General features: G+C 42.8%; 1 protein-coding gene across 1 annotated transcript in view; it reads left to right on the plus strand.

The window, feature by feature from the left end:
* The window catches only part of Pgant2 (polypeptide N-acetylgalactosaminyltransferase 2), a 106,956-nt gene that overhangs the window by 42,656 nt on the left and 49,300 nt on the right, over nt 1-15,000 (plus strand). The window contains exon 2 of the mRNA XM_080275367.1: nt 5,116-5,154. Coding sequence (XP_080131493.1) covers nt 5,116-5,154 — 39 coding nt within the window. The remainder of the gene's footprint in view (nt 1-5,115; nt 5,155-15,000) is intronic.

Raw genomic sequence — 15,000 nt, forward strand, 5'->3', positions numbered from 1 at the left:
AGGGGGATTCCAGGTGCTATAATGGGCTTCGTAACACCTCTTTTATAGCGATTTATTTTTCCACCTTAATATTTTCATGCGTGTTATTCATCTCTGTCAACAAAGTTTGCACCAGTAACATACAACAGGATATAAAATGCAGGATAAATCGCTAAGGAAGAGGTGCTACGGAATTTCTAGAGCCATTTAGAATACTTCCCCAAATCCCACGTGTGTAAGGGAATTTTTGATCGTTGTGTTTGAGCCAGCCAAGCAACTAAACTCTCCTCATTTCATCTTGGCCAAAAACTGCCATCTCTCCATCTTGAATCGCGAGCTGTAGCAATAGATTAATACTTGAATGTCATGCTGGTCACGAAGAAGTGCCATGGAAATGATGTAGAATCGTAGCATTCTTTTTCTGTCTCAGAGTTACATGAAATATGTTACAAAAAGAATGTGCTAGTCACGAAGAAGTGCTGTGGAAAGATTGTAGAATGGCATCCCTGTCCATTTCTGCTTTTGAGCTATGTGAAATGTTACAAAAAGGATGTGCTAGTCGCGAAGAAGTGCTGTGGAAAGGATGTAGAGCCGTAGTATTTTCTTTATCTGCCTCTGGGTTATGTGGAATATGTTACAGAAAGGATTTGCTAATCACGAAGAAGTGTTGTGGAAAGAATGAAGAGTCGCAGCCTTGTCATTTTCAGTCTTGGAGTTGAAATAGGTTACTTTTAATAGCATGAAGATTTGGGCCAAGTTTATGTGAAAGAACTGTAGCCATCTCTCAGATTTTGACCAAAGATTATAGACAATTGGCGAAAATAAAATAAATGTCTGAGGGAGCTTCGTGGATGAGGGATGGCAGCAGGCAAGGAGCGGGCCAGTACCGTCCCTTCACCGAGTTAATCCCTGCCAATGACGCTGAGGGAGGGGGGAACACTGAAGATGCATTGAGGACTACTGTTTCTGTGCCTCCAGTTGTTCAGTGTGAGCTACCAGAAAAAAAAAAATAACAAGAGTAAAAAGAAAGAGTCTGAGAGAGAGAGAGAGAGAGAGAGAGAGAGAGAACCTCCATCATCACAGTCACTCCACCATTATTTCTAAAACACCAAAAATACGGACATAAACTGTAAGCACAACACCTCACGCTCGCCCCTAATGCACAGTTGATGAGATGTGAGCCATATTTTACCGCTAAGAAATACACCTGGCTTCAGATCAATTCCAGGTGGACGTAAAGGTATATATTATCCGTATAGATTAAGGTGCAGTGTAGCCTAATCGAGTAACACTGAGTATGGATCATTTGTTTGGGTTTATATATAGGCAGATAGAGAAAGAAGATCTACGATTGGGTCTGTGTATTGCTGTATCTATATAATATTCATAGTTGATACAATGAGTGTGTATGTTGAGAATGCTGAAGAAGGAAGGTTAGCAGTACTAGATTTTATAATTTAAAGCACACACACACACACACACACACACACACACACACACACACACACACACACACACACACACACACACACCGACCCCTCTCCCCACCCCCACACTCCTGAGCCTGCCTGCCTCCCGGTGCGCGCCTCACTGTTGGTATCAATATCTTGGTTTTTGCTGTGCCTGGGTATATATTAAGTCTACATGTGAACCAGCCCCTTGTGGCGGGATAGTCTACGTCAAGGATGGGGATTGTGTGGCTGGGAGGGCATGCTGTGCTGGGGATAGGGATGGCTGGGTTAGGTTTGCACTGCTGTCGTCAGGAGTAAGTTTTATTAGTAGTGGTATCATCATCTTTTTTTTAATTACCAGGATCAGTAAAAGTAATAAGAATGAGAACAGCAACGGTTTCATCACAGTTATCATTATCATCATCGTCATCATAATAATCATCATCATTATCACTATCATCGTCGTCACCACCATCACCATCACCATCATCCTCATCATCGGTTTATTACACTTACAAATGGGGTGAAAAATGATGCATAAGTTAGGAAAATGTGAGTTCGAAAGTAGGAAAACAGTGAAGGAAGGGCCAAGCTGAGCTGAGTCACACATCCCTCCACTTATCCTTTGACCCATAGCAAGACATAGTGCGTAGTTCATTTACTTGGAGTATTTTAATGTGTGTGTGTGTGTGTGTGTGTGTGTGTGTGTGTGTGTGTGTGTGTGTGTGTGTGTGTGTGTGTGTGTGTGTGTGTGTGTGTGTGTGTGTGTGTGTGTGTGTGTGTGTGTGTGTGTGTGTGTGTTTAACCTCCTCATTGCGAGAGGTCTTTTTCTTTCCTAAGCTGAATAAAATTGTCAGACTACAAAGGAGAGAGAGAGAGAGAGAAAGAATGTCTTTTTCGTTTTCTATGTGTGTCTGTGAAGGAACTGATAAAAAGCACAGTATATCAGAGCAGTTTGAAAAGTCAACGCTAAGTTTTATAAAATCGTTTTCTTGTAGCGAAAATAAAATGTAAAATGGGTCACGGGTTTAAAGGGACAATAAATTAAACTCACTTCCTCCATGATGAATAGGCTGTAGCTGGTTACAAAGTTCTAACTAACTGTGATACAAAGTTCTAACTGTGATACAAAGTTCTAACTAACTGTGATACAAAGTTCTAACTAACTGTGATGTAGGGAAAGTTTGGTGCAGTAAATTGAAGACAGCAAGAGAGGGTGGTTGTAGTACTATACTCCTTTCATCATAACCTGGCCCAGATTTGCGTTCTTCTGCGGCTTACTTCTCGTAGGTCAGTGGAGGAAAAAGACAATAGATCCCCGCTACGTCCTTTGCATAGCACTTCTTCATGACCGGCATATTATCCCACTTCCAGTCTATTTTTACAGATCAGCAGTCAAGATGAACAGATGGCATTTTTAGGCCAAGTTAGAGTACAAATATTATAATTGTAGCCACAGGTTCATCTGAAACGTGAAGCAGACTGAAGCTGCCCTTTCCCTACAATACACCATCCTTCTGTCGGGGTATAGGGAAGTAGTTGAGGGAGCGGGGATAGGGAAGTAGTTGAGGGACGTTTGTATAACCAGGAAATTGAGCCACCACATGAAGGCGTCCCTCCAGCACCACCTATTGTGTCTAAAAATACCTGTGTGTTGAATGTGTGACGGCTGGTTTAAATGGGTGTGCTGTAGGTAAAGTTTGCTGCAGTAAATCGAGGGTAACAAGTGAGAGTAAACTTGAGTTGTAAATCCCACAGTTTGCCCACCTGGGACTGGTCGATGACGGTCAGGGCAGGGGGGAGGGGGGGGAAAGAAGGGCGTGGTGGAACGGGGTGCTGTGTGAGATGTGGGGGATACGGTGGGGTGAGATAGATGGGTGTGTGGGTGGGATATGGTGGGATGAGATAGATGGGTGTGTGGGTGGGATATGGTCGGGGTGTGATGGGTCTGGGTACGGTGTCAGATGGGATGAGGTGATGGAGAGGGATGGGTTTGGGTTGAGTAGGGTAGGGTGTGGTGGAGTAAACTAAAGTACAGTAGGGTAGGGTGGGATGTGGGGAGGTGAGGTGGGGTGGGACGGTGTAGGATGGGCAAGACTGGAACGGGGTGGACTGGGGTGGGATTGGGGTGGGGTGGCTCTATTTTGGTGTGGAATTTATCGTCTCTTTTATTTAGTTATTTTTAAGGGCTGAAGGAGGTCGTATATCTGCTAGGCGGAGGAAATACCGTGACACCTCCTTCCTCGCGATTCGTTTAATGGTGCCTAATACACCATTAATATCCCCCTGTATGCTGTGTATGCCTTTTTTTACTGTGGATATACACCGAGAAAAATACAGCTTAGCAAAATAAATATCGGCCATACAAGGATCGTTCATTCATAGGGAATTATTGATAAGTAATAATTTTTCCCATAGAACAAGATCATTGAGAATTGGAATATGTTTTGCAAAAGGATGAAAGTCTACGCCAAGTTAAGTAGACAAACAGTAGTGTCGCCCTTTGATACACCGGCGTTCAGACCTGCGATATAAGTGTGGTCGTGGTGGTGTTGATGATGATGATGATGATTTGTTGGCTTATCCACCAGTTTTATTTCCCTTGTCTCAAGCCACCGAAAATTGAAACACTGTATTTCAGGATCTGTTCGAATAACAGAGCAATAATTGCTATAGTGAAATTTTAAGATATCACACAGGTAATTTGTTGATGCTCAGAAATTAACACACACACACACACACACACACACACACACACAAAACGTACGTAAAAGGATCGCTTATATACAGTGTCACCGAACTTAAAGGTGAGTAAGTCTTATATTGTTGGTTAAACGCATCACTTTATAATGTCTGCTAGTGGCATAGATTTGAATGCCCAGGAAGCAGCAGGAGATTTTCGTCCATGTAATGTCACCAGAGTTGTAGGGTGGTAATCTGCCCATAAATGTTTCGGGACTGCATTAACCTAGCTTCTGGATCCTACTCCTCCAAGAGGGAAATGCTGGGAGACAATGTTTATGGTACACTTCACTCCACATGTGTGTGTGTGTGTGTGTGTGTGTGTGTGTGTGTGTTATAGCCAGTCATTACGGCGGTGTTTAATTGTAGGTATTGAGTGTCTGAATTAGGAGGACCCGGCTCGGCTTCTGTTTATGTTAATAGGGGATTTTATTTCACTTGGGGTAATTTTACTTGTTGACTTTGTGGCCTCACTGAATATATTACTCTGGTGCGCGCGCGCGCGTGAGGGCTGAGATGTGTGTGTGTGTGTGTGTGTGTGTGTGTGTGTGTGTGTATATATATATATATATATATATATATATATATATATATATATATATATATATATATATATGTATGTATGCGGATACTTGACATCACCGTGCAGAAATATATGCAAATTGACCACAGGAAAAATGAAATTTAGCGACAGTAAGTACTGTCGCTAATTTCACTTCTGTGGTCAGTGGTTTTTGTATGTGTATTTATGATTAGTCTGTGGTGTTTTGATGTGTTATTTGATAATGCTGTGTGGCGATGGTGGTGATGGTTTGTGTATGTATATGTATAATTTGCGTGTGGTATTTTGGTGGTGGTATGTGGTAGTGCTGTGTTGTGATGTGGTGGTGGTGGTGGTGGTGGTGGTGGTGGTCTAATGCCTGTGTTTGTTTCTGCCCCTCAGAGCACAGGACGCAGCAGGACAACAGCCCACTACCTCACGGTCAGAGTTGGGCAGTCACTATCGATGTACCTCACTATACCTGCATCTCACTGTACCTCACTATACCTGCATCTCACTGTACTCACTATACCTGCATCTCACTGTACCTCACTATACCTGCATCTCACTGTACCTCACTATCCCTGCATCTCACTGTACTCACTATACCTGCATTTCACTGTACCTCACTGTACTCTCCCTGCATCTCACTTTGCTTGTATAGTGTTTCACCGTCATAGTTACTATAGCTTCACTGTTCTTCACTATAACGGCACCATATCTCAAAATCACCATACTTGATTCTTGTATCACTATATACATTTTGCCAACATTCTTCCCCCGGCTGTGGAAGGTGTTAAACTCATCATCATCATCATCAATCGCCACCACCATCATCATCATCATCATCATCATTATCATCTCCTCGCTCACAGTAATTGCACCATTCCTCACCACTATGGCCACTGTTCCTGCACCGTATCTCATGATCATTGAACCTCATTTTACCTTCACCACACGTCACTCTCATAATCAGGAATATTTCTTCACCTGACTGTGGTTGCACTGTACTGTGTTGCATCATATCATACCAACCATACCATTCACTACACCGTAACTCACCTTAATATCAGGTAACTCATCGGTAGCCTCACAGTACTCCTCCAACTCGTCACACCTTGTCTCACCGTAGCCACACCTTTTAATTTAAACCACATCTCACTACACCGTAACTATCAGTAATCACAAAACTCATCGACAGCCTCACAGTACTTCCATCTCGTCACACCGTATCTCACCGTAGTCACACTTCACTCACTGCTGTTATCACTGCATACCTACCTATCTGTGTCACTGTTGCAATAGTTTTATTACTGTGGCTGCATATTTGTGACTTTCGCTACGTCACTACCTGTTCCTGCCTTGTTCACCGTCTCTCACCATCCCTACCACAACTACACGTTCATATCATCATCATCATCAGCAGCAGCAGCAGCAGCATAATTGTAATCAGCATCTGCATCATTACGTTTATTTTCATCATCGTCATCATCATCATCATTATCATTATTATCGTCATAGTTGTCATCACCGTCATCATCAGCATTATTACTTTCACTTTCATTATCATCATCATCAATATCGTCATAATTGTTGTCATCACTCTCAGCATCAGCCTCATTACTTTCATTTTCATTATCTTCATCATTATCATCGTTGTCGTCGCCTTTGCCATCATCATCATCATCATCATTATTAACTTTATCATCATCATCGTCATCATCATCATCTCTTGAGCATGTAATAACTGTTTTGTGACTAACCACCCTCTCTTTACCCAACTCTTTCAGTCTCGTTCCCCTCGTAGTGTCTGCCTTGCTAGTCATTTGTGGCCGCGAGTTTTTTTGGTGTATTTATATTGTGTATATTTTTAACACACCCTTATCAGTGTTTGGGCATGATATAAATTTGTTTTTTAGAAATAATTTAGTGATTCTTTCCAGACAGGTAAGTAGGTTAAAAAAAAAAGATAATGAGAACTGAGAGCGCTAAGGTAAGGATAGATCCCTAGTTATATTTATTTATTCATTTATTTATTTATAGAACATGTCTGGCTTTTTCTATATCTGCTGACTGCACCTAATATGGGACTCAGACTAATTACAGGTGCTTTATAATTTACCATCAAGAATTAGGGGTTTCCTTACACCTTTGCGCCCTCAGTTTTAATAACAGGGTCTTAAGTGTTATTTATTTATTTATTTCTTATTATTAGTATTAGTATTGGTATAACTAAATACTATAATGTTACAGTGAGTTTCTTCTTTCTTGTGTGTATTGTGTTGGTGATGTGTTGTGTTTCCTGACAGTGATTTTATATATTTTTTTATTTCTCCTTCCTGTATTTATCTTCTGTAAAAAATAAAATCTGTTTGGACTTACCCACTTCCCTTTGTGAGCGCTGAAGGGATGCAGAATTAACTCTTGCACTAACACCAGCTAATACCAATACACCAGCCCTGTATGAGGCACCCCTAGCATGAATATTGGATGTTAGCGCCGAAGTGGTGGCATGTGGAGTTGGGGAGTTCGTAGGATGACTGTTAGGCCTTAGTGAACGGGCTGTGAAGCTTATGTACAGAGTTGGACACATAAAAAAAAAAATAATAAGCCAAGTAGGTTATGTTTGCAAGTGTCAAAATGGAATTAACATTTTTTCAGTAATTTTTGGTCATAGTAATTACATTGTTAGATCCCTTAGGAGTAAAAAAAAATGCTATACTCCTTTTACTCTAACTTGGTCTAAAAACTGCCATCCCTTCATCTTGACTGCTGAGTATGTGCAATAGGTAAATACTGGAATGTGATGCAAGTCATGAAGAAGTGCTGTGGAAAATTGCAACCAGTGAAATATTAAAGTAAACGAGACACCATATGTTTAGCTGAGAGTGATTCATAGGAGCGTGGGAGTGAAAGTTTATTATAGAAATTTTTCGTGTCGGTGGGTTTGTGATGCCTGTCGGTACAACAATGGAAAAGTGGATGACAGAAGGGGAACTTGATGATGATAATTTTTGTGTGTAAAGGGTGACGTGGAGGTGATTTTTGGTGCCCCCCCCCCTTCGAGTAAGACGTATGGAGAGAGAGAGAGAGAGAGAGAGAGCGCACTTCCTCCCTGCCCTGTCACAGCTGGTCGGAACCATCGCCTCCTGCATGCCACACCTAATTGGCTGCTTCTCCATAAATAATATATCTCCCAAACTCTCTCTCTCTCTCTCACACACACACACACACACACACACACACACATGCTTACGTAAGTCATTTAGGATAATTACACTCGATATTGACCGGGACGAGGTAACTATGAGGCTCCTGTGACCCACTCTCAGGATAAGGTGTGTTAGCTAAATAAGAGGAAGGTAGTCAGTTCAGTATGATTACTTAGTTTTTTTTTGTTTCATTGGTTTATTCTTCCTTCCGTACGATTTTGTTGAAAGTAGTAGTAGTGGTAGTAGTAGTAGAAGTAGTAGTAGTAGTAGAAGTAGTAGTTGTGACCCCAGGTTCATTTAAACGTTAACCCAGTCTTGCTTTTTTTTTTTCTTTTTTTTTTTTAACTATCCTCCTTTTGGGGTGTTGGGAAGTTGAGGGACATTTGTATAACTGGGTCGTGGAATGACTCAAATAACTCAGTGCCACCGCGGGAAGGCATATCTATCCCAGCACCATTAACTGCGTATTGAGGTAGAATATTTGTGGCCAAGTGGTAATCTGAGAGGGCCATTTGTCCACTGCTTCCCCTCAGTGTGTGGCCTGGTGCTTATTCTCTTTGTTAGTGGCTATTTTTATACTCTAGTCCCTCCTCCCTCCCTCCCAACCCCCATTTTCTATACACCTTTCCATCGTATTTCTTACCCTCTCCGTCCCCCCGTTCCTGTCTTCTTTCGTCTCGCCTCTTTTCTCCTTATTCAGCTCCATGTCAAAGCGTCCCCCCCCCCCCGTCTCTGTCTGTCTGTCTGTCTGTCTCTCTCTCTCTCTCTCTCTCTCTCTCTCTCTCTCTCTCTCTCATACATACATCATGACCTAGCAACCAATGCCCCCTTTTCCTCTCCCCCGAACCTCCGTCCCCTCTCCTTTTTCCCTTCCCACTTTTCTTCCCCACTCCTCCGCTCCGTCCTTTCTTTACCCCCTTTTCTTCCCCACTCCTCCGCTCCGTCCTTTCTTTACCCCCTTTCTCTATATTTCTCCTTTCTCCCCACTCTTCCCTCCTCTTCCTCCGCCCCCTCTTCCCCCTCCTCTCTACCACCTCTTTACTTTGCCTCCTGTCCTTTTTATGCCTTCCAGTCTACCCTTCTTTCCCCCCCTCTCCATTCTCCAGGCCTCTCCCCTCATTCCACCCCTTCTCTTCATCCCCTCCATCTATATCCCCTCTTCCCTCTGCCTCAGTCTTCTCCCTCAACCCCTACTCTTCCTTCAATCCTGTGCCCCCTTCTCCTCTGCTCCCCTTTCTGTCCCCATCCCATCACCCCACAGACAGTACCCCATCCTGCATCTCCCCTCACTGACCCCATCCTATCTCTTCCCGTCTCTGCTTGGTCCTGCAACTCCCCACTAACCACCCCTATTCCCCCTCCAAACTCCCCTCCTATTCCTCCTCCCATCACCCCTCCAACCCCCCTCCCTCCACTCCCCTTCTCCCCCAACTTACCATCACTTCAATTATTCACCTTCACTGCCGTTCCTGTTGGCCACCCCCAGGAGGAAGGTGATTGGTTGGGGAATATTTTCAACTATACTCTCTCTCTCTCTCTCTCTCTCTCTCTCTCTCTCTCTCTCCGTATGTATGTGTGTGTGTATGTAGTCATCAATTTCTTGGAAGGGGAAGAAATGGCCATGACAAGTTTAGTATGTATGTATGTATCTGTGTATGAATGTATGACTGTGTGTATGTATGTATGGTATGTATGCATGTGCGTTTTGTTTGTGTATTGCGTGTGTAATTGTGTTCACTTTGGCTCATGGGGATCTTCATATGTTTTTGCGTATTTTTCTCTTCTTTTATTTCAGACGACTTGTGTTTAATTAATGTGTATTTTCGTATATATGTGTTTTTTTATTGTGTGTGTGTGTGTGTGTGTGTGTGTGTGTGTGTGTGTGTGTGTGTGCTTTTTGGTGTGAGGTTTTAAGTAGTATGTGCGTTTTTATATGTTCATTCTGTGTGTGTGTGTGTGTGTGTGTGTGTGTTGGTATGTGTATGTGCTTTTTTGTATGAGGTTTTAAGTAGTATGTGCGTTTTTATATGTTCATTCTGTGTGTGTGTGTGTGTGTGTGTGTGTGTGTGTGTGTGTGTGTGTGTGTGTGTGTGTGTGTGTGTGTGTGTGTGTGCTTTTTTGTGTGAGGTTTTAAGTAGTATGTGCGTTTTTATATGTTCATGTGCGTTTCTATTTTGTCATTTGCACACTTGTTTAGTTGTGTTTGTGTTATATGTATTCGTGTGCGTTCCTGTGTGTGTATTACTGTATGTGTGTATGTGCATAAGTCGCCTATGTAAGTAATTTGTGTGTGCTATGTGCGTGTGTATTCGTGTGTGTACGTGCTTGTAAGTGTTTGTTGTACTCATGTATGGATTATGTAAGTGTTTTATGTGCATTTTTTGTGTTATGTGAACGTGTTATGTGTATTCTTGGCTGTTGTGTGCGTGTGTGTATGTGTTATTCGTATGTACAATATTATGTGCTTGTGTGTACCTCAGTTCATATGTGTGTGTGTGTGTGTGTGTGTGTGCTATTTTACGTGCGTTTGTCGTGTTCATGTGTTTTTTATGTGATCGTGTGCGTATTTATGTAGGTTTTTATGGTCATGTAAGTATTTATGGTCGTATGGGTAAATTACAGTTTGAAATATGCATCACCTGTATGACGTAGAGAGAGAGAGAGAGAGAGAGAGAGAGAGAGAGAGAGAGAGAGATTTGAAACATTAACCATTACCGGATTTTTTTTTTCATTTTACGCTGCCAATTTCTGTGTGTGTATGTGTGTGTGTGTGTGTGTGTGTGTGTGTGTGTGTGTGTGTGTGTGTGTGTGTGTGTGTGTGTGTGAAGTTGCTAAGTGCAGGAAAGAAGACGTAACAGCATTCGTAAGTGCTCTCTCTCTCTCTCTCTCTCTCTCTCTCTCTCTTAATCTGTCAACCCCTTTTCTGCATATCATCATCATCATCATCATTATTATTATTATTATTATTATTATTATTATTATTATTGTTTTTATTATTAATGTGTTATTATTGTTATTATTATTATTATTATTATCATCATCATCATCATCATCATCATCATCATCATCATCATCCTTTCTCGTATACTCTTTCTTCCCTTCTTTTCCTTTTATCTTTTCTTTCCCGCCTCTCACTTTCTCCCTTCCATTCTCTCTCTCCTCCTCCCTCCTTCATTTCTTATCAGCTTCCCTCCATTCGCCACGACTTTCCCTCACTCCATTTTCTTTTATTTCTTATCTTTGTTATCTTTGTTTTCATCTTTCTTTACCTTCCCTTCCCCTTTCAGTCTTATAAATGACCACTCTTCATTGGTTTCTCTCTCTCTCTCTCTCTCTCTCTCTCTCTCTCTCTCTCTCTCTCTCTCTCTCTCTCTCTTTCTCTCTCATACCCCCTCGTTTGTTAGCAGAGTATTTTTGTCATTTTTCTCTTTTCCTCTCCCTCCTGCTTTTTCATCTCTCTCTCTCTCTCTCTCTCTCTCTCTCTCTCTCTCTCTCTCTCTCTCTCTCTCTCTCTCTCTCTCTTCCATCTTCCCTTCTATTTTATCATTGCCTTTTTATTATTTTTCTTTATTTTCCAGTTCTCTCTCTCACTTCTGCATTCACTCTCCCCATTCACCCTTTCCTCTCCCCTATGGTCTCACTTCCCCTCTTTCCTCTCCCCTTCCCTCCCCTCTCTTCTCTCCCTTTCCCTTCTCTCTCTCTCTGCTCCCCTCCCCTTCCCTCTCTCCTCATCCCTCCACTTCCCTCTCCTCTCAACTCCTCATTCCCTCTCCCTTTCTCTCTCCTCTTCCCTCCCCTTCCCTTTCCTCCCGACTCCTTATCCCCTCTCCCCACTCCCTTTTCCTCTCCCTTCCCCTCTCTCCTTTCCTCTCCTCTTCTCCCCCTTCCTCATTCCCTCTCCACTGTCCTCCCTTCTTCCCTCTCGTCACTCCCTCTCCCCTTCCCTCCCCCCTTCCCTCTCTCCTTTCCTCTCCTCTCCTCATTCCCTCTCCACTGCCCTCCCTTCTCCCCTCTCGTCATTCCCCCCTCCCCTCTCTCTTCTCCTCCCCTCATTCCCTCTCACCCTCCCCTCACTTGTATCTCCCCTCCTATCTTATCAATGTTTTATTTTCGTGTCCTATTTTTCTCTTCCTTTTTGTTCCCTTGTTATGTTTTCGCCCTTGTCTGTTTGTCTCTATGTCTGTGCGTTTGTCTGTCTGTTTACTTGTGTGTCTGTGCGTCTGTCTGTCTTTATGTGTGTCTGTGCGTCTGTCTGTCTTTATGTGTGTTTGTGCGTCTGTCCTGTCTTTTTATCTGTGTCTGTGCGTCTGTCTAGTCTTTTTATCTGTCTGTCTGTCTGTCTGTTTATATGTCTCTCTGTCTCATTTTATCTCTCTCTGTGCATCTACCTTTCTCTCTCCGTCTGTATGTCTGTCTCTCTCAGTCATCCTATCTGCCTGTCTCTTAGTCTTCCTGTCTGTCTGTCTGTCTGAATACTGATAGAACAAACGGAGGAATTATTATGTATATTTGTGGGGATCTTTCTCGTAAACCTTCACTTCCATTATGCATTTTTTTATTTTTAATTGATTATTTCAGCGTAGGGTAGAATTGTTGACCTGGCGGTGGAGGAGGAGGAGGAGGGAGTGGAGGTGGAGAAGGGAGTGGAGTTACTGGAGGAGGGAGTGGAGGAAGAAGGGGTGGAGGTAGTGGAGGAGGAGGGAGTGGAAGCAGTGGAGGAGGAGAAGGAGGGAATGGAAGAGGAGGAGGGAGTGAAGGAAGACGGGGTGGAGGTAGTGGAGGAGGAGGGAATAGAAGCAGTGGAGGAGTAAGAGAATAAGGAAGGAGATAGGGAGAGTTAATTGGTTGAGAATAAGTAATAAGGAGGAGAGATAGAGTTAATTGCTTGATAATGAGAAATAATGGAGATAAGGAGAGTGATTATTTTTTTTTTACTATGCCACCACGTGAAGGCGACCCTCTCCACTACGTCATCGAGTTGAAGGGATCGTACCGTGTAATGGAGATTGAAAATTGGCGTGCATATACCGTAGACTTTATTGGTGGTTTTTGTGTGTGTGTGTGTGTGTGTGTGTGTGTCTAGGGTTAACTGCTTCATTCCAGTGGTTGTTTGTTCAGGTGAGTAAAATCGTCTGGTCACTGCTATTCCCTTTCCCTCTTTCCTTCGCTCTCTTTCTCTTTATTACTCTCTTTCGTCCCTGTACTTCGCTGATTCACTTTGCATTCATCTCTCTCCTCTATCCCTCTCTCTCTTTTGCTTTACATTCCTCTTTTCTTCTCTCTTCTCCGCCATTCTCTTTTCCTTTCCTGTTTTCCCTTCCATTCCTCTTTTCCCATTCCCTTTTCTCTATAAATACCCCTCCTTTCCTCCCCTCTGCCCTTCCTCTTCCTCTCCATTCCTCTTTTCCTGTACATTCCTCTTTTCTCTACCACCTTCTCTTCTTTCCCTCTTTTCCTTTTCATTCCTTTTTTTCTTTCTCCTGTCACTATAAACGCATCCCTTCACATTTCTATATTTCTTTCCTCTTTCTCTATAAATACTTCACCTTGCTCTTCCCTCCACCTCCTTCCGTCCTCCCCTCCACCTACTTCCGTCCTCCCTTTCAATTCCATCCCTCCATTTCTCCACCTCCTTCCCTCCACCCCTCCACTTCCTTCCCTTCTACGTTGTACCTCCTTCCCTCCACCTCCTACCCCTTTCCTCATTGACCCCAGCTCCGCAAAACTCTACGCTCCCTACTCGCCATGTTTCCTCTTCCCCCTCCTCCCCTCTCCTCTCCTCATTATCCGTAACCCAGTAAAAACTCTTCGCTCCCTACTCGCCACGTTTCACACTCTACACGGGACCCTTGGGTATAATCCCTCCCTGACACTGGATAAATGATTCTAAGTCATTCTGTTCCACCCTACCATCAACATTTTTTATTCTTCTCTTTTCTTCTCTATACCTGTTTCCTTCCTTTCCTATTTTACTCTATTTTCATCTGTACTGTATACTCCTCCTCCTCCTCCTCCTCTTCTCATTTTTTGTGTGTACCCTTCTGCCTATTCTTTTTCTTCTTCTCATCTCTTTTTCTTGACACTCATTATTCTTCAGTAAATTCATCCTTTCTCTTTTCCTCCATCCTTTCTCCCCACCCCCTCTCCTCAACGCACTCATTTCCAGAAAACTCTACGCTTTCAACTCGCCAGATTTCACATACTATACGGAACCCCTAGCGTACCGTGTCATTCCACCCTCAGCTCTAAAAAAAATAAATAAATAAATAAGAAGAATAAAGCTTGTATATCAAAAACACCTCAATGCCACCCCCCACATAGCATATTCCTCCGCCAATCCCTGTGCCATTTAGTTAAGAATAGATGATACGATAATGACAGCGTGAGTTATTGGCTGGGGAGAAATATTGGCGATGGTGTATAGGAAAATAAATGTCCTAAGGAGTTTTTGGACTTGTGGACTGAATGGAGGGTTGAGAGTGAGAGACTATACACCTTTCACCGTAACTTGGCCCAGATTTTCGTCCTTTCGCTGCTTATTTCACGTAGCTCAGTGGCGGAAAAAGAGAATACTACAGCCCTACGTCCCTTCCATAGCACTTCTTCGTGACAAACATTATATTCTAGTGTTAATCTAATGTTACACCTCAGCATTCATGATGGAGAGATGGCAATTTTAGGCCAAGTTGGGGTAAAAAGAGTATATGTGACATCCTCATCCACGTGAATTTCGGAAGCTTATACTGTAGTTCAATTCTCCCTTTTTTTGCCAATGAGCTACTTGAAATAAACTGCAGAATAAACCGCAAACAAACCGGAAAAGGAAAAAAATCTGGGCCAGCTAAAGGTGAAAGTACTCTGACTCGTATTGTCGTCGGTTAAGGAAGCTCCCTAACACCTCTTCCTGAGCGATTTATTTCTGAATATGGCCGGGAAATATCCTTTTGTGCGTTATTTATACAGTGCCCGGCGATACTGGAAGGATTTATGTAAAACAGAATAGGACAGCAAGGTATAATAAGCAAAATAAATCGCCTAGGAAAAAGTGTCAGGAAGCTTCCCAGCGAGGATAAGA

Source organism: Coenobita brevimanus, chromosome 61 (assembly GCF_032717465.1).
Source record: "Coenobita brevimanus isolate Jiangsu-jjx chromosome 61, ASM3271746v2, whole genome shotgun sequence".
NCBI lineage: Eukaryota > Metazoa > Arthropoda > Malacostraca > Decapoda > Coenobitidae > Coenobita > Coenobita brevimanus.